Raw genomic sequence first — 25,028 nt, forward strand, 5'->3', positions numbered from 1 at the left:
CTAAACTGGACCCTGCGGGCCGATTCTAAGGGGGCCCCCGCACCAAGGCAATCTAGATGGATTTTATTTATATCTCTAAGATTTTGCAGAATTTCAAAAAAAATTCAAGCATTGCAGAAAATTTTCAAGTTGGGCCCCACTGGCTGGCCCTGAGTCTGACAGTTGCTGGGCCCAAGTTGCCCTGCCCTCGCATGATCTTGGGTTTACAATTTGGGGAGAGGGAAGACTGCCTGCTGGGGGGCAGGTGGGCTGGGGAGGCCCCCTAGATTTAGAGGCCCTAACTTCAGCTTACTTAGCCTATACAGAAATCTGGCCCTGGCACTCTCCCAAGGTGAGCGCAATGGCAGGTGAGATTGCCAGTGTTTCACTTGCAGATACACACACACACCCGCTGCAGCCAAGCACGGGAAGCTGAAATTGTGTAAGTTAAATGTGTGTAAGTTGCAAGTCAACAGTATATGTCTATGTCTATGTCTACATCCCTTCACAATTTCAGAAGTAGCCTTACCTTTACCTAAACGCAATGATGAATGAAATTGCCAGCCCTGGACAAATTGCTCAGGTGATTTAGTTAACAGACTGTCCTTTCGGAACATAATACAGGCTTAATGTGGTAGCACACCTAACTTGAATAATATAATTTAATAGAATAAAGGCAATACGATCTGTAAGAGCAAGACAGAACTGTTTAATCTCGTAGAACTCCCTCCAGCGATATTTCTGACCGTTCTCAAATTCCCATTTTGCTTCCAACCAGCTCCAAACAGAAGAGCTACTTTTACACATTTCTTGTAGGTGCCAGTGCTGTGGTTGCTGCCAAAGCACAGCAGAAAGGTGTGCAAATTCTGCCCACAGGGTTTGGGAATACTGTTGGTTTACAAGAGCATGGAAGCGATGTTCCTTGGGAACGGGCTTGCAGCCAAAATGCTGAACTTTGAATAACTGGGATGCATAGGTCCACCTCATGCTAATTTGTATTTTTAAATGTAAAATTAAATTAATGTTAACTCACTCCAATTATAGATGTTTTAAGTGTTAGCATGAACATCACTTTTTTCTGTTTTAAATTAAAGTGCCTTTTCATGTATAGAGATGGTCTTACAGATTCTGATGCACAGCTGGGGCACAAATTATTCACTATTCATGTGGCTCCAGAATGTCATCAGTAACATATAGCTACAATACTTCCATTGATCAGCTGGAGAACACAGCAATTTCATTAGGGCCACTGACATTGGATAGAACCCATATGTCCATCGGGGTAGAGCACATGTTTGACCCACCCTGTATACTAATAGCAAACTCATTCTGCAAGTGTAGACCCTTACATAGCCAAAAAGGAGTGACCACTCACAAGGAGGAGGAGTCAACAGGCGCAAAGGAACTCAAAATTTGCCGAAGTACTGAGTCTTATTCAGAGTAGACCCACTGGAATTAATAAACTCATATTAGTCATGTCATGTCTATTAACTTCAGTGGATCTAATCTGCGTAGGATTAGCAGGGAATACTACCCTGTTATTTTATTCACTGTATTTTATTACCGTGCATTAGCAATAATCTTTGTGTACAATTTTTAATTTTCTTTTTTAAAAAAACTTTTTGGGGAGGGGGAAACCTAAACATGGTGGGGAGGGAGGAAACCCAAAATCAGACAACTGAGGAATAACTAAGATCAGTAGCCATGGAATTCTGGCTGACTCTTGGGTGGGTGAAACAGGGAAAAGAAGTACAGACAGTGACCTTTCTGTACGCAACCAACTGACACACAACTGCCAATGCCTGGGTCCTTTTGGACCCGGAAAAGGGCAGAACAGGGCAGGCCTATGCATGCTCCACCTACATGTGGGGGGCCAAGAATGGAACTCCCATGCAAAATGGTCAATGCCTGTATCATGGCAGAGGATATGAACAGGAGAAGTCTACCACACAGCATTCTGCTGCAGTTCTATTGATATGCTACAACGTGATGGAAAGCAATGTGATAACAAGCATGGAAAACGATGCCGTATTAGTCACAAATGGACTGCACTTACAAATCACAACCTGGTATGTCCAGCTCAAATGATCCCCCAAAGATTTTCTAAAGTATGGGCAAGTTCAGGCAAATGCTGAACCACATGCAGCAATAGCTGCCCTCGCTCAAAGCCACTGAGAAATGGCTCTTGAGGACTTCAAGGCAATAGAAAATTGCCCTGTGATTACGAACTTGCCTTATGTAAACCGCTGGTAATCTGTTTTATTGAGCCAACAAACCCAAACAGCCTGCAACACCAGGTGATGAAAACTTTGAAAGAAAAAACAAACAAACTCAATATTTTGTGTGTGCCCGTGTGTAACAATATGCAAGCTTATCTGTCTGGAGCACCCCAGCATGGAAAGAATGTAAAATACAGACCATTTGTCTGTAAAGGCCATTTGTCTTCTTACTTCAGGCCAAAAGAGACAGGGAGCATGTCCCTTTATGTACACACGGTTCATAATTAAAAACTGATGAAAAATGAAGATCACATTCCATGACACATTGCAATCATGAAATATTAAAGAGACAGGACCAAACAATATTAGCGAGATCCAGTTCATCCATTAATTTGAAGGATTGTCTCAATGGTAGTGCCGGCTCACTTCTCTCAAGCCTCCATAACCGCCTGCCCTTGATTTCTCTCTCCTCAAGATTAAATTTTTAACAATATACACCTGAAGCAACCTGTTGGCTTGGTGTATTGGAAGCTTCTAAATATGTAACAGAAGCATCCCAGAAATTAAAAGTAGTCAGCTAAACATACAAGGGTTTCTCATCACTCTGTTTTTTGGTGCTTCTCTAAAGATCCAGAACATACAGAAGGGGATTATTATTTTCATTATTATATCTGTTTATGTCCCTGTTACCTCAAAACAGTTTACATAAAAAATAAATCTGAACCTGGCAAATCACAGAACACACTGAAAATAACAGCAGTAAAACATCAATAATGAAGCCACAAAAATCGGTACCATAATACAATGTGCACTCAAGGTTTAAAAAACATAGCCGTCAAAAGCTAGGGAAAAAATCCACAAAAATATTCTGTTGAACCGTGAATTTTCTCAACTATTATTATTAAATATCCAGCCCTAGCAGGTTTTGTCACTGACACAGATGGTGGAATATTGATTCAAAGAGGCTGCCATCTCAATAGGACACTACTGTAAGCACTTGTTGCTAAAAAAGAGGCATTTCCAATTAGCAGTGTCATGGATGTATTAAATGAAAGAGGTTTCAATAATAATGGCAAATGTGACAAAGTGTTCCTGACTACATTAAAACACAGATTTGCCCAAACCAAAATGGGTGCTTGACTTAAACAAAAACAGCACCTCTTTGCCTCTATGCAAAGAGACTGCAGACTATTCGCAAAGACACCATCACTTCAACGTTCTGCCTTTGGAACAGCTGTACTTTCTTGCACTCTTAGCTGAGAGGGAGAAGTACAAAAATGGAGGAAGGACTTTGCAAAGGTAAAGAAGTCTGTTCCCCCTACCCTCCAGAGCTGTGCTGCTGAGGAAAACAAAACAACATGGGCTCAGCCCAATACTGTTTACCATCTGCAGACATCTACTAGTCCTTCCCTTCCCACCGGAAGATGCAAGGAAGCCATGTGTCCTACTTTACTGAACTAAGTCCTGTATTTAAAGGTCTGTCCAGCTCAAGTCCACTTGGTCATTGTGGAGTGAGCAAGTTCCAGCAGATAGGCCCCACTCCCTTGCCTTGGAGGTCCTCAGTGGCTGTGGTTGACTGGCAACTGGCAACCAGCAGCCTGCGATATTTTACTGGCTCTCGATTAGAAGGGACCATCGAAAAATGGGTGAAACAAGGACCCAGGGTCATATGAGAGCTTGCTGATCAGTTAGCTTCAGATTTGGCCGCTGGATGTTGAAAAATAATAATGCAAAGACTGGTGCCATTTTAGCCTCTGACAGATTGCATAATATACTCCCTTATGAACCACACAGTTTGGGGAAATTACTAGCCATGGTCATCTCAGTTCCATGGTGGAAGATGGGCAGGAATCCTGGCAAATCCACCCCACCCTACCAAGAATATATCTATATTACATGCTCTGCATATGCATTTCTTCCCTCTCAGCCCCCACCCAGCTCCTCATTACTAATCTACCAACCATTCTAAATCTAAACTCTGAGGGTTGCCATGGAAGCAATCCATCCTTGGACAGGAAGGCATGAGCCTCATCCCCTCTGGGAGCGGCTCTGTCACCAGCATTCTGCCCCCAGCTTTCAGTGGCCTGGAGCTCTCTGTCTGCCTGAACACTGCAACTCTGCAAACAGCAGACGAGCAGCAAAAAAGCCAACGCCATTGTACATGCATGGCAGTGCTTTTCGGTTAATCACTTCAATTCACCCTAGACAGCAAGGACAGATGACAAACATAAAGCAGAATGGCACCTATATTACCTTGCGGATGTATGCTTTTGTGTTAACATATTGAAATTAAAGAAGGGCTCCACAGCTTGCAATAACATTTCCAGAAGAGGCTCTGGAATACCAATGCGAATGGAAGGGATTTTTAATTTTGTACCCCTTACTTTGTTTGGTAACCCTTATAGCATTAATTTCCCCCATTGTTCCTACAAAGGTATTACTTAAGACAAGGCCCCGGAATCTTAGATGCCTGGTGCTATGATCTCATTAAATCTAACAAGGCAAGTCCAGGTAGGGCAAAGGAGAGTAATCATGTGGGATGAAGATCACTAAAAATGAGGACAGGGACCAGGATGGAGCCCTCTCAACTACTCCTTCCAGTAAGACAAAAGCCAAAGGTGTAGAAGGAGAACAATCTGGTGAGCTATTGAGTCTGATTTAATAACAGAGCATGTGGTCGTTGGACACTGTACAGCTGATTGGATGTTAAAGAGTGGAGGGATTTATATTTGCAGGACAGTCTACGAGTACAGTGGTGCCTCGCAAGACGAAAATAATCCGTTCCGCGATTCTCTTCGTCTAGCGGTTTTTTCGTCTTGCGAAGCATCCCTATTAGCGGCTTAGCGGCTTAGCGCTATTAGCGGCTATTAGCAGCTTAGCGGCTATTAGCGGCTTAGAAAAAGGGGGGGAGGGAAAAGACTCGCAAGACGTTTTCGTCTTGCGAAGCAAGCCCATAGGGAAATTCGTCTTGTGAAGCGCCTCGAAAAACGGAAAACCCTTTCGTCTAGCGGGTTTTTCGTCTTGCGAGGCATTCGTCTTGCGGGGCACCACTGTATTTGGGAGATACATTTTATTTCATGTCCACAGTGCGCTCTGTGCTCTCGAGATGCAATAGAGTGTAAGCATACCTGAGTGAATGGCTCTAATTAATGAACTAATAAATGTACAATGATACATCCATCTATATTTATTTCCCGCCCCCCTTTTTTTTAGATTCCAGGTTCTGAATAAGCAACCCAAATTCTACAGTTTTCACCTCTTCCAGGTTCTGTGAAATAATATAAAAAGGATGGTGCTTCCCCTCTGCCAAAGTTAGTATCTCCCATGGCTACTGGTGAGATTTATTCAAGCAAGGCAATATAGAGAGATGGAAGGAGAGGCAAAGCAAGGCAAGACAGAGTTGAAGTGAGGCAAGGCAGGGGTAAAGAAGAATGGAGGCAGGTCTGTGGTGGGGGAACAGAGTCCTGCTATTGTTCTGATCTCAATGCCTGAAAGTGTTCATAGGCCAGGAATGGTTAGTCAGGGATGGCCCCGAAGGCATTGATGGACTCCAGCTCCCATCAGTCCCAGCCTGCATGGTCAGTGATGATGGGCACTGTACTCCAAATAACCTCTGGAGGACCATAGTTTAGCTACCCTGGTCTAGGCCCAGGCCCGCGCAGAGGTAGGGGGCAGCTGAGAACACTTGCCCTAGGCTTTGGAGGTCTAAGCAGGCCAAGGAGCCCCATCACAGCCCTGCCAGATTGACACTGTCATGCCAAGAACACCCAGCTGACGAGGGACTACAGACAAGCTCTGCACGGGCCTTGGCTAGCCCTTAAAATGGATCCTAGCAACCCTGTTCTCTTGATTCTTATGTTCACACAACAGGCCAGGGATCCGTGAGACAAATCCAACCCTTGTAGCAATTTGGCCTGTCCCCTGGCGATCTCACTAAATTTTAACCAAGGTGTAATTTGTTTTGTCCATGGAGTTTCGAATTTTGAATTATGGTGCTGGAGGAGACTCTTGAGAGTCCCATGGACTGCAATAAGATCAAACTGGTCCATTCTGAAGGAAATCAGCCCTGAGTGCTCACTGGAAGGACAGATCCTGAAGCTGAGGCTCCAATACTTTGGCCACCTCATGAGAAGAGAAGACTCCCTGGAAAAGACCCTGATGTTGGGAAAGATGGAGGGCACAAGGAGAAGGGGATGGCAGAGGATAAGATGGTTGGACAGTGTTCTCGAAGCTACCAGCATGAGTTTGACTAAACTGCGGGAGGCAGTGGAAGACAGGAGTGCCTGGCGTGCTCTGGTTCATGGGGTCACGAAGAGTCGGACACGACTAAACGACTAAACAACAACAATTTATTTTTAATCCTCACAATTTCTCTCTTAAAAGAAAATGAAAGTGTTTTCTAAGAACAATAAAGTGAGATGTTCCATGCGCTGATGTTACTTTCCTCTTTCGGATTTTGTACGTAACACCCTGGCTATGCCCGAGTGCACATAGGCTATGACCGTGAAGACCTCACTGTCAAAGAGTACCAACTCTATTATGGAACTTGTTGTGGGGGTTGGCTTGACAGAAAACTACACCCACTGGGCCTCTCTATCCCTGGAAACTGACAAGAGGTTGTGTTGTCCTGCACTTTAATGCTTATTCAGAACACCTGTACCTGCCTTTCCACCGCTCAGGGCAGCTTATGGCAAGCTAGAAGCAATTACAGAACATTTTCATGAAAATTACAAATATTATAAAATGTGTGCAGCGAAAATAGAAAGATGCACTTCAAGGTGGCAATAAAATATGTCGGAAACCTGCTCTTTCGGAGAGATCCTAATCTGCACTGAAAGAACTCTGGCTTTTCACTATTATTATTTCTTGTACCACTTCATCCGAGTGTTGATAAAGAGAATAACTCTGGTGTTATCGGCAAAGAGTTTTATTCCGACAAAGGCAAGAGGGGGAAATAAACAAGCATTTTTATCTCCAGAACAGGAAGAGCAGAATTCTCACGAGTTCTAATTCAATCAGGCAACAAAAAACGTAGTGGTTTAGTGAATAACGTGGGTCAAAATACACAGCGCTGCTTTCAACTATGGGCCCAAAGGATACCTTCTGACTGTCATTTGATTCACACATGAGCCCCATGTTTGCAAAACCTGCATCAGACTACCACTGTTAACATTCAACCCAGGGTTCACACAGATGTCAACTCAGGTGACAAATCATACTAGAGATTATGGAGTTAAAGGGGGCACAGGGCAGACATGACACAGGTGGCAAACCTGTTCCCTATAGCATTTAACACCCTACAGGTTTTATTTAGCATGGAATACTATATATAACTGCAGTTGCTGAACCTCAAAGAAGAATATTGGAGAGCTGGAGAAGAATTCAGAAAAGGGCAGCCGAATGGGACTAGAGCAACTCCCCTACAAGGAAAGGTTACAATATAGCTGAGTTGGTTAGAGCATGGTGCTGTTAACAGCAAGGTTTTAGGTTCGATCTCCTGTAAGGGACAGATGCATATTCCAGCATCACAGGGGGTTGGACTACATGATCCTCAGGGTCCCTTCCAACTCTTTGATTCTATGATTTGCGACTTTTAGGTTTAGGGAAAGGGTGGGTAAGGGAGGCATGTGAGAACCAGTGTGTAAATTGTCTATGATGTGGATATAGAGAATTGGGAGAATTCCCACCACCACCCGAATAATATAATAATTTGGGGGCATCCAATGAAGCTGAATGTTGAAAGATTCAGGACAAAAGGAAGTACAGTGGTGCCTCGCAAGATGAAATTAATCCGTTCCGCGAGTCTCTTCGTCTAGCGGTTTTTTCGTTTTGCAAAGCAAGCCCATTGACGGCTTAGCGGATTAGCGCTATTAGCGGCTTTTAGCGGCTTATCAGCTTAGTGGATAAGCAGATAAGCGGCTTAGCGGCTTAGAAAAGGGGGGGGGGAGGAAAAAAACCCCGCAGGAACTCGCAAGACATTTTCGTCTTGCGAAGCAAGCCCATAGGAAATTCGTTTTGTGAAGCACCTCCAAAACGGAAAACCCTTTCGTCTAGCGAGTTTTCTGTCTTGCGAGGCATTCGTCTTGCGGGGAACCACTGTACCGTATTTTTCGCTCTATTGGACGCACCGGACCATAGGACGCACGGGACCATAGGAGGGGGAGAAAAGGGGGGGGGGATTTCTTGTTCTCCCCCTCTAAAACAAAGTGTGTTCTGTGCATTCAAGGTGCGTTCACCCGAAGCCTCCGGAGCCCAGCGGGAACTCTGGAGGCTTTGGGTTCCTTTCAACCTGCTCTTTGGTGCTGGCGGGGGGGGGAGCGCTGCTTTCTCCCACCGCCAGCCCCAAAGACCAGGTCGGGGAACAGCGGGAAGGCGGCGCTCCGCCTCCCCGCTGTCCCCTGAGCTTGTGGGGCTGGCGGTGGGGAGAAGTGCTGCTTTCCCCACCGCCAGCCTCCAAACCAGTTCGGGTTTGGAGACTTCTATCCGCAAGCCTTTGGGAGCCTGGCGGCAACTCCCGCCCGGCTCCCAAGGCTTGCGGATATCTGACCGAAGCCCGGGGCACACTGTGCAGATGCAGAGGCTTCGGGATGCAGACTGAAGCCTGGAGAGCGAGAGGAGTCGGTGCGCACCGATCCCTCTCGCTTTCCAGGCTTCAGCGAAAGCCTGCATTCGCTCCATAGGACGCACACACATTTCCCCTTCATTTTTGGAGGGGAAAAAGTGCGTCCTATAGAGCGAAAAATACGGTAGCTATTCTCATGTGTATAATCAAACTATGGTATTCACTGGATGCAGTGATGGCAATTGACAGGGAGGGCTTTAAATGGCTTTTCGGCAAATTCACGGAGAAGGTTAAATAGCCACAATGGCCGTGTACTAAATCCAGAATCTGACGCAATATACCTCTGAATACCAGTTGCTGGGGACCACAATTGAACACAGCACTGTTAAACACAAGTTCTGATTGCAGGTTTTGTATAGACATCTGGTTGGCTACTGTGAGAATAGGATGTTGTAGCACAAGATAGGTCTTTGGTCTGATCCAGCAGCTTCTTCTTCTGCAGCATTCTTGATGTACAATATTTTTTATGGAAACAGTGTCTGCTTCAAACCTGAGCTTAAGCTATGCTAGAAGAAACCGAAGTGTTGTTTCTTTATAGCAATATGCAGGTGATCTAGAGCATCTGAGAAACACAGCCCTTAAAAAGGAAGCACACAGATTCCGGAGGCAAGGAAACAATAAATCCTTCACGGTTTTCTGCGAAATGTCACAGGGATTTTGAATATCCCATATAGATAAGCCAAAGAAAATAAACGCTGTTTGTAAAAAGAAGAGGAGGAGGAAGGAAACATTGCATACCCAAAGCTGATCATCCATTCCTGGGGGGTTCTTCTTAATGAAAGCACCATAGTAAGTAGCAATATTTCGGTGATGCGAATATTTCTTTAGCATGTTAATTTCCTGCTTAATCTCTTCCTCTTCATCCTGGATAAAAAAGAAATATAATCAGTGTCACCAAATCAACAACAGGCTTATTTCCAGGCATTATTTCTCTTCGTCTTAATCATAATTGGTTCATTTTTATTTTCATCCCTCCCCAACCCTTCTCCTTTTCTTATAATGAAAAATCCTCATTCACAATCTCAGTACATAAAGTTGAGCGCCAATGAAATGCCACGGAAAGCTAAGCGCACTTGGGTTGGTTGTATCCAAAGGCTCCCATCTGTGAATGGACAAGGTTTCGACCAATGAAAAAGACTCCTTCCACCAGCGGAAGCAACCTCTGGATACAAGACACTCAACGTTCGGAACTCCAGTTGTTCTGGGCACTTTTGTGACAGGGACTTTCATTAATGCAAGCAGTTTCTGAGCCCTGGGTGCAGTACTGAGCCTAAGATTTTAGATTAAAAGCTGCCACTGCTGGAAGAAAAGGAGGACCTTTTTCTGCCTCCACACATCCAGCCATTCTCTGAAGACTGAAGAAGGGACCCTCATAAGAATATTAGGCGGGCGGGCAGGGGAAGTATGGCTTTGTTTTTGTTTTTTGCAGTCTTCAGATGAGGACTAGACCATGTGAAAATGAACGTAAGATCTTAGCTGCAGTTCATTCACTTTCAGCTTTGTATTATTGTTATTAAAAAAGCACACCCAGACACTCCATTGTGGCGCCCATAACCTAGGTTTAAATTTAGCTCCTAACTTTCATATCTCAGTTTCTAACACTGAACTCAGTTTATTAAAGCATGCTATGCCTAGGACTGTGGGGACGCAGGTGGCGCTGTGGGTTAAAGCCTCAGCGCCTAGGGCTTGCCGATCGAAAGGTCGGCGGTTCGAATCCCTGCGGCGGGGTGCGCTCCCGCTGCTCGGTCCCAGCGCCTGCCAACCTAGCAGTTCAAAAGCACCTCCGGGTGCAAGTAGATAAATAGGGACCGCTTACCAGCGGGAAGGTAAACGGCGTTTCCGTGTGCGGCTCTGGCTCGCCAGAGCAGCGATGTCACGCTGGCCACGTGACCCGGAAGTGTCTCCGGACAGCGCTGGCCCCTGGCCTCTTAAGTGAGATGGGCGCACAACCCCAGAGTCTGTCAAGACTGGCCCGTACGGGCAGGGGTACCTTTACCTTTACCTTTATGCCTAGGACTGCAGCCTGGCTATTTAAACTGAGAGCAATTAAAGTTCAATATGGATAGTGTGTTAGTTGCAACAATGTATAATTTATTTTACAGTCGTACCTTGGTTCTCGAACCGAATTCTTTCCGGAAGTCCGCTTGACTTCCAAAAACATTGGAAAACCAAGGTACGGCTTCCAATTGGCTGCAGGAGCTTCCTGCACTCAATCGGAAGCCGCATTGGACGTTCAGCTTCCAAAAAACGTTTGCAAATTCCAGGTTTGCAGCATTCCAGAGTCAAAACGTTCGAGAACCAGGCTGTTCAAAAGCCAAGGTACGACTGTATTTTATTCAGATATTAACAAACCTTCGTAGAAAATATAGCAAGGTGGCTCGCAACATAAAAATGTACTACTACAGTATGTTTTTTCTCAATTCTGTGAGAACATCAACATCATGTCAATAAATACTTGTTGGTTTAAAAAAAAATTGAATTCCAAAGGCCTTAGTTTTTAGAAGACAGCTAGAAGAAAGCTGGGATGATTCAAGCTCCAATTTCTAGTGGCAAGAGGTTTCCCAGGTCAGGGTGTGACGGACTAAAGGCTCAGTCCTTGCTGAAAGCAAACTGAACCCTAGGTGGGGGCATGAAAAGAGCCCCATCCCAAAATCTCAGTGATCAAGGTGGAACATGAGTAATGAGGCAGTCCTTAAAGTACTTTGGGCCTAAGGAGTTTAGGGCTTTGTGAATTAACAGAAGAAGCTTGAACCTTGTCTGGCAGGAAATAGGCATTCAGGAAATTAGCAATTCTCGCAGCAACCTGTTCCTTTGTTCAAAGGGTGCCTTTCTCCATGGACACCCCCTCAAACTGAAGCTAGCCCTGCTTCCCATTGAATGGCAGGCCCCTTTCAATCATTATACTGGTAGACTCTTGGACATTTCTTAAAGGGTATTCACAATATTATTGACTATGGTATCCTTCCAATCTGGCTGGCTGGGATGTGGCTTGAGGGAAGTGAGCACCATTTTGACATCCACTTGGAACCACTGGTTGATGTCATCTGAAAATTTGGAGTGAAGTGACATGCGGTTATACCTATCCCTACGAAAATCTGCTGTTTATTCTAAAAGCTGTCAGGCTTAAAGCTCCCGTTCCAATGTATCATTGAACCAGGAGCCAGATATGAGCACCTGTATACAGTGGTACCTTGACTTCTGAACAGCATAGTTCTTGACCATTTTGGCTCCCAAATGCCGCAAACCCAGAAGTGACTGTTCTGGTTTGCGCACTGTTTTTGGAAGCCGAACGTCCGACTGGGATTCTGATCGGCTGCAGGAGCTTCCTGCAGCCAATCAGAAGCCACGCTTTGGTTTGACTTCCGGAACGGATTCCGTTCTACTTCCAAGGTGCGGCTGTAGTCAGCAAATTGAGACTTCTCTGTCTGAGCCAAAAGAAAAATGGCTGCCAGAAGACAAAGCAAGTGTGAGCCAGAAGAACCCACAACGTTCAGAGAAGGGAGTATGAGTGTGTAAGTGACAGAGGAGTGGATGGATGTGCTGCTGAAGCAGCAGCATGTGTGAGAGAAAGTGGGGGTGGGGAGAGAAGGGGACTGGCTTAAATCCTGTATTTAATTGTGTTCTTTTTAATACAAGCTCTCCCTGAAATCTCACGCTGCATTTTCAGCCACAAAATTTGAGAATGAGGCTTAAAAACATGGTGTGTGATTTTTCGTGAATTAAGACTCTTATTAAGTAAACCCCGAAGTGCTTATGCTTCCGAAAGCTTTAGCGATTCTACACTTTCTTCCCCTGTGGCCTTTTGGCAAGCACGTAGTTTATTTTCCTCCTATTAAAGGAATAACAAGCTTAATACCTTGAAAATCCCTGTTCCTTTTTTGTCATGCAAATTCCTCAGTGACCATATTTATGCATTTTCTGCAATGCATCTTCCAGCCACACAACAGCTCAATGCACCCAACTCTGGGTTCTTGCAAGGTGAAACAATCCAGGGCTCAGAATACCAAAGGCTTCCATGCACCGAGTTGTGGCATACATATTTCTATTGCTATTGGTAAAAAATATCTCATTCTGAGCAGTGTTTCTTGATCCAGTGAGTTCCAGCTCAACCCTGGGTGGAAGAATGCCATCTAGTAAGGCATTCCATTCCATCTACCAGAGGACTAGTACCAGGGGAGGGGTGAAGGAATAGAAGAGATTCATTTATTTTCTCAAGCTATGCATTTGAACAGATTCTGCAGAATTATCCCTCGAAACATCTGGGGAAGGGGCAGAGCAAAGACAAAACAAGCCTGCCAGCTTAGGACAGCCACTCATACCTCTCAGCTAGACTAATGGGGCAGCGACAGCCAATCAAAGCAGGCATGGTTGATTGATGCTGGGAAACGATGGTAGCCAAGCTAGTGGCAGTGTCTGTGCCTCCTTGTTGACGTTCTGCTTGCTCATCAAACTGGGCGCAGAAGGACCATAGCTCATAAGCAGAGCATCCGCTTTGCATGCAGACAGTCCCAGGTTCAGTGCCCAGCATCTCCAGGTAGGTCTGGGATCCTCCCCTGCCTGAAGAACTGGAAAGGTGCTGCCAGGTTAGTGCTGCCAAAACTGAGCTAGATGGGCAAAGTGTCTGACACAGAATAAGGCAGCTTCCTATCCAAGCTATATTCACAACGAGCTGCAGAACAGCAACTTGAGGGTCAGCTGTAGGTTCTTGCATGACGGTGAGCCTGCTGCTGACTAAGGATGCCAATCATTGCTTTTTAAACGAAAAAGGGTCCACTTCCCTTCCCATCCGTATCCATAGGTGTTCTCTTGCTATGCAAACCAATGGAGGGCAAAACTGAGGTTTCAATATTTGATGGAGCTGCACATTGTTCAGTAGATTACACAATCATAAAGTCAAGAAAAGAATAATACATTACCCCGGTGACATCCATGACTTTAATAGCTGCAAGCTGTCCTGTTTTGACATGGCGACCCTAGGAAAGAAGAAATAAAGGAATCACTTAGCTGTCCCAGTTATGCAATGGTGGAAGGATTCTGCCACAAACTCCCACTCCACCAGCCCTGGTGTACCCAGTGCGTGCTTCTCCTGGGAATATGACAGTTAATAGCTCCATTCCCACTAGAAACTCACTAAAAATTCAGGAAGCAATAACATTCTCATTGCCCATTGGTGTGCATGCCAACACGTTGTCGTTCATTCTCCTATGAGTCATTCTGCTATTTCACCATACAATCTGCTTCACGCCTCCACTGGATTCCCTCTGCAACTTGGGAATGTGATACAGATGCAGCACAGTCGGGCCAGGATCAGTGCAATATGCTCAAACGGTCTTGTCCCAGCGAGCAACCTGGCTGCCAAATTCTGAAGTTTTCGAACCGTCTTCAGAGCAAGTCCTATGCCAAAGCTGATGGAAGGGATTCTGGGCCACTGAGGCCACCTGAGCCTCAAGCGACAGCCAAGGACCCAGAAGTACCTGCAAGCTGTGTACCTGCTCCTTCAGAGGCAGTGCAACCCCTGCAAGAACAGGCAACCTCCCATCCAAGGGGACGGCAACTAGGATCACACCCACCCACCATACACAACTGCTATCTTCAGAATGAAGGAAGTGTCCACTGGTGCCAATGAGAGTTGCCCTACCGGCCTGGGGGAACAGCTTCGGTGGAGAGGGCAATTTTAATTAGGAATACAGTGCAGGAGGTAAGGGTTAACACCCCCTCCAGCTGCCTTTTTCTTTCATACATATACATATATATATATATGTGAAATGCAGCGACACATTTCATGTATCATCTAGCTGGGCCTGAAGCCTTTAGGTTCCTTTTCATCTTCTATATAATGGCAAATACGCAGGAGGACACTTAAGGATTTAGAGACTATTGTTCTTTCATACTAGATTTTTTCTTCCTAGCCTGAAGCAGATTTACTTTGTGGCTGAACACACAAGCAACTAATAATACACCTCAGAGCCGGCACTTTGATGTTAAATAAGGTCCTGGATATGGAAAAATTAGTAGATTAGCCTCATTCCACATGGAACGAAATGACATAACTGTCAACCTTTGACAGGATGAGCCTTTACAATTTGAGGGAAGCTGCATATGAGAGTCACATTCCTATTCTGAGAAGGAAATGCCAACTCTTGTTACAATTCAAATTACTTGCCCCCAAACCTGGGAAACAGGGAAGAGGAATCCCAGCCGATTTATCGGGTAATTACCACCGCCCGTTACTACTGTAATTTTGTGATTCACATTTAAGGCAGACATATTGGATTTTTTCCAACTTTGTTGTTACCTTCGCAGACTGCCCCTTGCGCAATGGAACTTCTCCCTCCTCACCTCTTCCTTGGACGCCCCCCTCAAATCTGCCCTAGAGGTTTGGGGGACCCCCAGAGCAGATTTTGGAGGGGGTGGGAGAGAAGAAGAGAAAATCCCATTGTGTAAGTGGAACATCTGCAGTGTTGCAGACAACCCATTACATTTTGAAGCACAAGGGTATTTTCTGATGTAATGAGATCTTCCTCATATTGAAGAGAAGTTAAGTATGCCAACAGTGCAGTGAAAAAGGCTGCTGGTCAGAACTGTGTTCTTATTTTAAGAGTGGTAGCTTTCTTTCTTTGCAGAGTATGGATATTGTATGTTAAATATATGCTTATATCCTTGTATATTTGCATTTCAGTTCTATCCCTTCCTCCTTTTCTTCGATCAGAAATAAACCCTGTTATTATTATAACAAGTATTTCCAAGTCACCTTTAAAGACTGCAACACTCCTAAGCCGGCTTACACGAATAACAACTTTGCAATAAAACATTCAGCTTAAATTGGTTTCTTCTTGTCACCGCGTTTCTCAAACTTGGGTCCCCAACTGTTGTTGGACTGCAATTCCCATCATCTCTAGCTAGTGAGACCAGCGGTCAGGGATGATGGGAGTTGTAGTCCAACAACAGCTTGAGACCTGGAGATAGAGAACTGGTAGCTTTATCATTTAAATTCGTTTATTGTGTTGTTTCGTGAAATTGTGAGGTGCCTCGCACCCTCAAAAGGGCAGTACAAGGCACCTCGCGATACTACAAGTAGTTTTGTAAATAAATAGTCGAATTGGCAAGGGAAGCCAAGTGTAAGTAGTTTCATGAGGAAAATGCTAGGTGATTGATTCGCGGAGAGGCCTACTGCCCAGCAGCAGCAGCCCTCCTCACAACACGAGAGCGGCAGTGAGTCTGCTGAGGCAACGGATTATTGGCTTTCTCCTTCCAGGAGACCCATGCGGTAGAATCCCAGGCTGGGCCTGGCGCTGAACTCTTCATCGCTGTATGGAAGGAAACTAGGTCACTGCAGAGGATCCCAGAGTCCTGAGGGAACGTTCAGTGTGCCAGGGCGCGCGCACACACACACACACACACACACACAGGCAACAGAAGGGGAAGCGAGGACAATCAGAGCTAGGATGGTGCAGATCTAAAGCTTTTCAAGCAAGCACCTTTTGTAAAGGCGCAACAGAGCACACCCACCCACACGACACACACGGTACTGAGATTTTCTTTCTCTTCCAGGAAAGCAGTAGAAAATAACTGTTGGTGGCTGGCGTGCTCATGCATTTTGCATCGGCTCTTAAAAGCTTTTACTGGATCACATTGCAGTCAGTTCTGCCCACCGCCTCCCAAATGCTGCTCAAAAATTGTGGTAAGTTTGCAACGCTCTGAGGTATTTTAAAGGATGCCCAATATAGAACACAGGGAGAAACGAAGGACATGGTATGGACCGGATTCAGTTTCTTGGAAATCTCGGCTTCCATTTGAAAAGTGTATGTTTCAAACCTTTATGTTTGAAAGTGCATGGTGGGGGCAATACATGCTGAAATTCTAGAAAGCCAGAAGTAGACAGGAACATGACAGGATATATTATATTATATTATATTATATTATATTATATTATATTATATTATATTATATTATATTATATTATATTATATTATATTATATTATATTATATTATATTATATTATATTATATTATATTATATATATTTAGACACACACACACACACAGAGAGAGTAATACCTCGGGTTGAATGTGCTTCGGGATGAGCGCATTCAAGTTGCGCTTCACGGCAACCTGGAAGTAACGGAGCGCGTTACTTCCTGGTTTCGCCGGTTGCGCATGCGCAGACGGTTAAAGTGACGTCATGCGCAGAAGCGGCAAAAAGCGATGTGCGCATGCGCAGACGTGCTGTCACTGGTTACGTTTGCTTCTAGATGCGAACGGGGCTCCGGAACAGATCCCGTTCGTATCTAGAGGTACCAGTGTGTTTGTGTGTGTGTGTGTGTATCCATATCCATCAAGGATGAGCACGGTTCTTCCCCCACCCCCCCACATTCTCATCCTATCCTCACAACAATCCTGTTATGTAGGTTAGGCTAAGAAAAAGTGACTAGTTTGTAGTTCCCTACAGGAACTTCACAGCTGAACAAGGATTTGAACCCAAGTCTCTGTAGTCCTAACGCAACTTTCGGAGCCCTGTGCCACACTTGTCTCTCAGAGGTCTGTAGAGCTTTTTGCCACTATCAGTTAACTAGCAAAACCAGCATGAAATTATAGAACTTTTTTCAAACTGGGAAAACGTAATCAAATTTGCTCAATTGCAAAATGAGCACAGGTTGTAGAATTCAGCTTCTCAAACCCCACAAACACAGCAAATTTAAATTTATTTATTAATGCATTCCTGAAAGGCTGAACATCCATGACCTTCAAAAGAAAAACATGGAGCCATCCCAAAAGTTCATAAAAGAAGCAAGATGTGATGGCTTAAAATAATAATAATAGTGTGTCTAATTCTCTATTATGAAGAGAACTGAATTTGCACTCAACAGCGACGTATACCTGTGAAAAACAAACCTAGCTTAACTTAAGCTTCAGGAAAGCAGCATCAGAACCCTTCACACTGTTCTCTGGGTGCAAATAATGATATACCATGAATGGGATTTGGGCTGATGAGAGTCCAAAGAATCTTGAAGGAACCAGGCTGGCACTGGCTCAGTTGTAGATGACCTAAAAAGCCAGTTAGCATTCCAGCAGAGTGGCACTGTCTGCTTTAGGCAGGCGCCCTTCTCATGGAACTGCCTAATGCGCTGGCTTCTCCTCAAACGACTGTGTGAAGCATGCCAATGCGCTTCTCCTGGCAAGAAAATGTTTTGCCTCCTAATGAGAGCCAGCCTGAAACCAGGGTGAACTGAGGTCATCTGGATGAATTTTCATAGCCTGAGCTGAGTAGTGCACAATATTTTTTAAAAAATGAATGAGAAGCTGTTCCCAAATCAGATATTAAGAGTAGGATACAGACAAGGCACACGGACTATACTGGAGTTGTGTCTTTCAGCCCTATTCATTAATTATTTCTTATCATTTATTAATTCCTGTATCGCTCTTCATCTGAGGATCACTGGGCAGTTTATAACCGAGAAACACAAAAATGCATAACACAGTTACAAACAAAAACAATACCCCCCCCCCCCAGTTTAAAAGGACAGAGATTGTTCAATTAGTCACAGATATGCAATGATGGCACCAGGCGAGCATCGCAGGGGAGAGCATTCCACAAGCCGGGAGCCACCACAGAAAAGGCCTCTTTCTTGAGTGCTTTTACCACTGCCTCCTTCAAGTAGGCAGGAACAACTACAAGGAGGCATTGGTTACCTCCCTGGCCCAGCCATAATAGGACTAGACAGTGCTTGGGACACCTCTTGAGATTAATCATTTATACCACGTCATCCAATACTTGAATTATCCTTTATACATTTGAGGCTGATCTACTTAATTACAGTATTTTATATGTCTGGATCCTAACAGGGCTCAGAGGTCGAGGATTTGAGAATTACACTGGCATTTCAATCTAGCTCATCATTCAAACACTGATGCCATTAATAGACATCAAATTTTACAAAGTTTCACATGCAAAAGATTTGGGAGGAAAGGATGCTTCCCATTAGGATCCGAAAATTTCAGTTCAACCAAGAAGAAAACAGCAAGGGGAGAGTTGGAGACAAAGGTTTCAAATCCCCCCCCCCACATCCCGGTGAGACATAAAAGGCAGGCAAAAATTCTACAGGTAAAACTTTCTTTCCTGGTACAAAGGATGGAATTGGAACATTCTGCCTGTTGCATTTCTGTCTTCCGCACATCTGGGCAAAGCACAAGAACCCTGCCTGGAGAACAATGTGGAACTGTGATGGCCTGGGAATCCGATTCAGAGGCTGAACCAGAGGAATCCCAGCCTGCACAGGAGTCCCCGCCTCCAGGGCCGGCTGAACTGGGGCAGGGCCTTGATTCTGAAGCGCCTGCACCTGTGCCGGATCCTCAGGAGCAGGCACCAGGTGAATCCACTCTGGCTCCAGAGCTGGTTGAGGACTCAGTGCCTACAGGTGAGTCTCCCCCTGGGTCCAGTAACCCTTCAGCCTCTCCTGAACTGCAGAGGCTCAAGGCAGAGAGGCGGAGGGAACTGGTTTCTCCCAGGAGGAGTGCTCTCCTTAAGGCCAGGAGAGGCGGGTCTCCTGGGGGCCAGGACCGCCCCTGGCCTCAGAGAAGATAAAGGCCAGTCAGCCCGGTCCCAGGTTGTGGGAGCAACGTCGTTGTAGAGCTGTTTCGGCCAGCACCCAGTCCGGTTCCCCCAGAGTTCCTGTCCTTGCCTGGCTCCTCACTGTGGACCCCGCTTCGCCCGTGGAGGACTGTCTGCCGACCCTTGACTCAGGTCCTGGACCTCGCCCCACAGTAACCTCCCCCCTGGACCAGCACAGGAACAGGAGCAAGCCAAAATGGCACTCTTCAGATGTTGCTGGATTGCACCTTTGGTCATCCCCTGACCATTAGCCATGCTGGCTGGGGCTGATGTCAGTTGAAATTCAACAGCATCTAGAGGGAATAACTTTTACTACCCCTGCTCCCAGTAGCGATGTTTTCCCAGTAGTGATGTATGGAATATAGTGATGTATGGAAGTGAGAGCTGGACCATAAAGAAGGCTGATCGCTAAAGAATTGATGCTTTTGAATTATGGTGCTGGAGGAGACTCTTGAGAGTCCCATGGACTGCAAGAAGATCAAACCTCTCCATTCTGAAGGAAATCAGCCCTGAGTGCTCACTGGAAGGCCAGATCCTGAAGCTGAGGCTCCAATACTTTGGCCACCTCATGAGAAGACAAGATTCCCTGGAAAAGACCCTGATGTTAGGTAAGATTGAGGGCACAAGGAGAAGGAGACGACAGAGGTTGAGATGGTTGGACAGTGTTCTCGAAGCTACCAGCATGAGTTTGAGCAAACTGCGGGAGGCAGTGAAAGACAGGAGGGCCTGGGGTGCTCTGGTCCATGGGGTCACGAAGAGTTGGACACGACTAAACAACAACATCCCTGCTCCACTGCATGCGGCCATTCTAGGTGATAGCCATTGCTGAAGGCTACTCTAGAAGAAAAAAACTAGTTCAAGGAACTAATTCCTTCCCACAGCAAAACAAAACACTGAATTTGATGTGTGCCCAATCCTTACCTGGATGTGTTGCAAGACACTTCCAGTTGTGCTGGTTCACCACAAATATGGTTCAGCAAGAGGCTAAAGTGGTTTTAATTTAGTTGCATTCCATCAAACTTATGCTTAACTTACGATGCGCTTCTAGGTTTGCAATCTTAGACATGCTGTAATTCTCCTAGAGCAAACACCCCCAAACCCAGCCCTCCAGATGTTTTGGGACTACAGTTCCCATCATCCCTGACCACTGGTCCTGTTAGCTAGGGATGATGGGAGTTGTAGTCCCAAAACATCTGGAGGTCCAAGTTTGGGGGTGCCTGTCTTAGAGGTTTCAAGAGAGGACAGGTGAAAAAATCCAGCTAAATCATGGGTGACGGACAGGTGCCACAAGTAGAACAGCAAGCATCAGTTTGTGGCAGTCTAGGGACATTTCTGCAGCATGCCTCTTCCCAGTAGGTGGTTCATCAGCAGGCGATGCAGAAAACCATTCCAAGACCCAGGAGTCTGTATATGTATTGTAGTATGTCCTAGGAGTTATGCCTCTCACATACCTTGGACACAGCGGCTGACACATTTGACCAGAAAGGCTGGCCACTGCTCAAAGAATCAGTGCATTTTCACAGCTGACCCTACCATTGGGCAGGATGAGGTGGTCCAGCTCAGGCAGCAGATTTGAGGTGTTGTGCAGCACTATGAATGGACAGTCATTTATTTATTTAGTTACACTTGCTAGGTGCCTCATCCAACGAGGTCTTCCATTGTTTGGGTTTTCTGACATATTCATCACCCTGGGAAAAACCGCTTGGATTTTCTGCCTCAGGCACCAGATGTCTTCAACCGTCTCTGCTTTAGCCAAATACTATCTTCCAACTCAAATCTATTCATTATTGTAGCCCACTGAGCTCATCAAACATGCAACTTTGTCAATATATGTATTCTTCTTTATCAATATCAAGGTTTCTGCTTTACATTGTTGTGTGTGCGCATGATGTTGTTGGCATAGCTTTCCTCCCCCCGATATGCTGTCAAAGCTTATTTGGGTACAAACCCAAACTCAACTCGAAGCTTATCCAAGTGAGAATGTCAAAGCTGTTGTTGTTTTTGATTGAGCACTCATCTGAGCATGAAGCGATCCCTCTAATTACCTTTAAAACATTACCTAGCTATCGCTAACTCAAGAATGTCATGAGTGTTATGTGGACGTTACTCAGATTCCCACAAAACGAGGGCAGTGACAGAGAAAGTTTAGAGTGGCAGATCTGTGCGTAATCTGCAGAGTTTTTCAAGACAAAGGAATTTTGAAGGTTATGTATACACCTTATAAATATTCATCAGCGCTGCATATAATCTCAGAGTGGCCCTCGGCGTTCCCGAGCTGTACATTTTAAATGTAGCTGTTTCAATCAGTAGAAATTCTTAGGGTAAAATTGACACTGTAGAGACAGCTGGAAAAGGTTCTAAGATTAAGTGACATTGAACTGGAACATAGTTTGCATCTGTTATGTTCAGCTTGATTAAGCTAGGTGCAGTTTATACATTGCTTTTTTTAAAAATTAAACAGGTTGTAGTCAAGTATATGAATATGGTGTGCTGCTTTAAACCACCCTGGGTATCTTTCGTCTCTTCTGGAGAGTCAGTTCTGTGTGATTAGGTAACATAAAGGCCCAGTTTAGTCATGATGCTAAACAAGGAGGTTCCAACATTGTAAGAATGAGCCATAGTGAGCCTTAAGCTCACACATTCTCCCTTCTACCTCTTGAAAGCTGATCGTTTCAATTTTGCTGCCTTCCATTACCCCCAATCTCAGGACACTTGTTTAGTTTACCTATGGTTAGCTTTTTTAAAAAAACAGGATGTGAAACCACAGTTTGGTACTGGTGTGTTTTAACTAACCAAAGTTTAGGCTAAGCCAGTTTCCCAAATTCAGAAGCAATAGGAAACTGCAGTTTCTTCCAAATCAGAAGTGGGAGAGTCACATCACCTGCCATCCTGCATGAAGGAGATTTGAGAGAGAAGGAACCCAAGAGCCCAAGGCTTGCCACAGTTCATTCTCAGAATGCTAAACTCTGCATGTCTGAACAGAGCCAAACCGTCCCCCATTACCAACACTCCACAGAATTTTACCGGAAAAGAGTTTATGTGAGATTATTGACGTCCCTATGAAAAAATGCCGAGACAACCACTAGCTTTTTCTATTGGAAACTGTCTCAGTCGTTTTGTTTTGAAATTTCTGCATTTGATTGGTAGTGACTTTTTATGCCAATAGGCAACTTTGATGCCTCACAGAAGGTGTCTTGGAGTGATACTGATAGTTTTAAATAAACAAATAAATAGAATCATAAAATAAATAAATAAAAATAAATAAAATAAATAGAATAAATAAAATAAATAGAATCATAAACAAATACAAGTTTGCACGTCATAACCTAATTTGCACGAACACTCAGTTTTGACTTAGGTTTCTAAGCATTAGCTTACATACACATACACACATAATATATTCAATTTCACACCTATATTTCAACTACACTGCCTCACTAAGCTGTAAGCCCATTCTACTACTACTACTACTACTACTATTATTATTATTATTATTATTATTATTATTATTATTATTAAAAGTTAAATTGTCAGGATTCTACAAGAAGCAAAAGACTCCATTTGCCATCAACACAGGGTGGTTCATGATGCAATTGTTGCCATGAAGATTTTCAAACTCCCTGCCTTCTGCTGATATTTTTCTAATTTTGGCTACAGAGCAAAATAGCACAGCTAAATAAGATAGTAGCTTGGAGGAATAGTATTTTTTTTTTTTCAAAGTAGCTGGCAGAAAATGGAGAAGAGCTTCCCTCATACCCAATCAGATGGGACTCCTGCTTCCATGGCTTCATTATGGGAAAGAAAAAGGGCTCGTCTGAGTGAGCATCTGGCAACACTAACTTTGATTGATCAAATCTCAGTGCATTATGGGAAAGAGAGCTCTCTCTCTCTCTCTCTCTCTCTCTCTCTCTCACACACGCTCACACACCCCTGACAGCTTCCCCGGGCATTCTGTTCGACCTAGTCACATAAAATGACCAGAATGCACTTGCAAAATAGTCTACTCGCATAAATATTTGATATTCTGCCACTTTCGGGGAAGAGGGAGGGAGGGAGGGAAATACCTCCGCACTCCTATCCACCAGGGCAGAGATGACAAATCGTTATTAGCTTTTTCTAAACAACAACCACACAGACACGTTCAGCAGACCAAGTGAAACTAGCTTAGCAAATGGCGAGACACACACCCAAAGAATTAAAGGTACAGGGGGGAATAAGCAGCAAAAACAAAACAAAACAAAACAATCCAGCAGAGTCATATTATCGTCATCCTTCCCATTCATGCTTCAAGATGCTGCTTATAAAAAGAAGGGCTTTTCATTTGGGGGGGGGGGAATGTAGATACATAGGTGTCAGGTCTACTCAGGTCTCAACACCCCAATCAGTAACTATACTGGTCAATCCAAAATGGTAGACCTGTTCTCCAAGACCGCTTGTGTGTGTGTGTGTTTGTTTCTAGTATTTATTTTGCTCTCCACTTTGGCGAAAAGTCTGTGGACTTTCATATGAACTGGCTTTGGTTCAGATGTAATGCTAAGTGAAATTTAGTGTTACACCCATGAGCCCCACCTGGTGTTGCATGTGTGATACTCAGGCCTGTACATTCTTCTCTCCCGTCTTCTAGCTAAACTGTTTTGGTGCCCTCCAGATGTTGCCAGATTGCAAGTCCCATGTTCCCTGACCATTGCCTATGCGGCTGAGGCAGATGGGAGTTTTAGTCTACACTTGGGTTTACTGTTACCAGGCAGGAACCTCTGTCTCCCTCTCTCCTCTCCTGAAGCACAAGTGAGTAAGGATGTGGAGACCATCTTTCAGATATTTGGGGCCTGGGTCATTTCAGATTTTGAATGTTAACAGACCCTCGAAGTGTCCCTATTTTCCAGAAGTCGTCACGGTTTCTGATTTGATCCTGGAATGTCCCACTTTTCCTTAGGATGTCCCTATTTTCATCAGGGAAATGTTGGAGGGTATGGAGTTATGCGACTCTCGGGCCAAGGAGATAAAGTAACTCTGCAACCTTGAGAAGACATCTGAAGGAAGCCCTGTATAGGGACGTTTTTAAATGATCAGTGTTTTATTATGTTTTTATATATGTTGGGAGCTGCCCAGAGTGGCTGGGGCAACCCAGTCAGATGGGCGGGGTGATAATCATAATCATAGTAGAATTTGTTGTTGTTGTTTAGTCGTTTAGTCGTGCCTGACTCTTTGTGACCCCAAGGACCAGAGCACGCCAGGCACTCCTGTCTTCCAATGCCTCCCGCAGTTTGGTCAAACTCATGCTGGTAGCTTCGAGAACACTATCCAGCCATCTCGTCCTCTGTTGTCCCCTTCTCCTTGTGCCCTCCATTTTCCCAGCATCAGGGTCTTTTCCAGGCAGTCTTCTCTTCTCATGAGGTGGCCAAAGTATTGGAGTCTCAGCTTCAGGATCTGTCCTTCCAGTGAGCACTCAGGGCTGATTTCCTTCAGAATGGATAGGTTTGATCTTCTTGCAGTCCATGGGACTCTCAAGAGTAGAATAGGATGTCCCTATTTTCATTGGAGAAATGTTGGAAGGTATTTGTTAATGTGAGTACCTTGAACTGGGCCTTGAAACAAACTG

At 44.8% G+C, this 25,028-nt stretch overlaps 1 protein-coding gene across 8 annotated transcripts in view; it reads right to left on the reverse strand.

Annotated features, from left to right (window-relative positions):
- TNIK (TRAF2 and NCK interacting kinase) overlaps positions 1-25,028 on the reverse strand; it is a 291,721-nt gene that overhangs the window by 122,238 nt on the left and 144,455 nt on the right. For all 8 annotated transcript variants that reach the window (XR_013839361.1, XM_079977596.1, XM_079977594.1 and 5 more), the window contains exons 3-4: positions 13,737-13,793; positions 9,559-9,684 (exon numbers count right to left, since the gene is read on the reverse strand). Coding sequence is in view for 7 of the 8 variants with exons in the window: in XM_079977596.1 (XP_079833722.1) it covers positions 9,559-9,684; positions 13,737-13,793 (183 nt within the window). In the remaining variant the exon portion in view is untranslated. The remainder of the gene's footprint in view (positions 1-9,558; positions 9,685-13,736; positions 13,794-25,028) is intronic.

Source organism: Podarcis cretensis (assembly GCF_951804945.1).
Source record: "Podarcis cretensis genome assembly, chromosome: 5".
In the NCBI taxonomy this organism is placed as follows: Eukaryota; Metazoa; Chordata; class Lepidosauria; order Squamata; family Lacertidae; genus Podarcis; species Podarcis cretensis.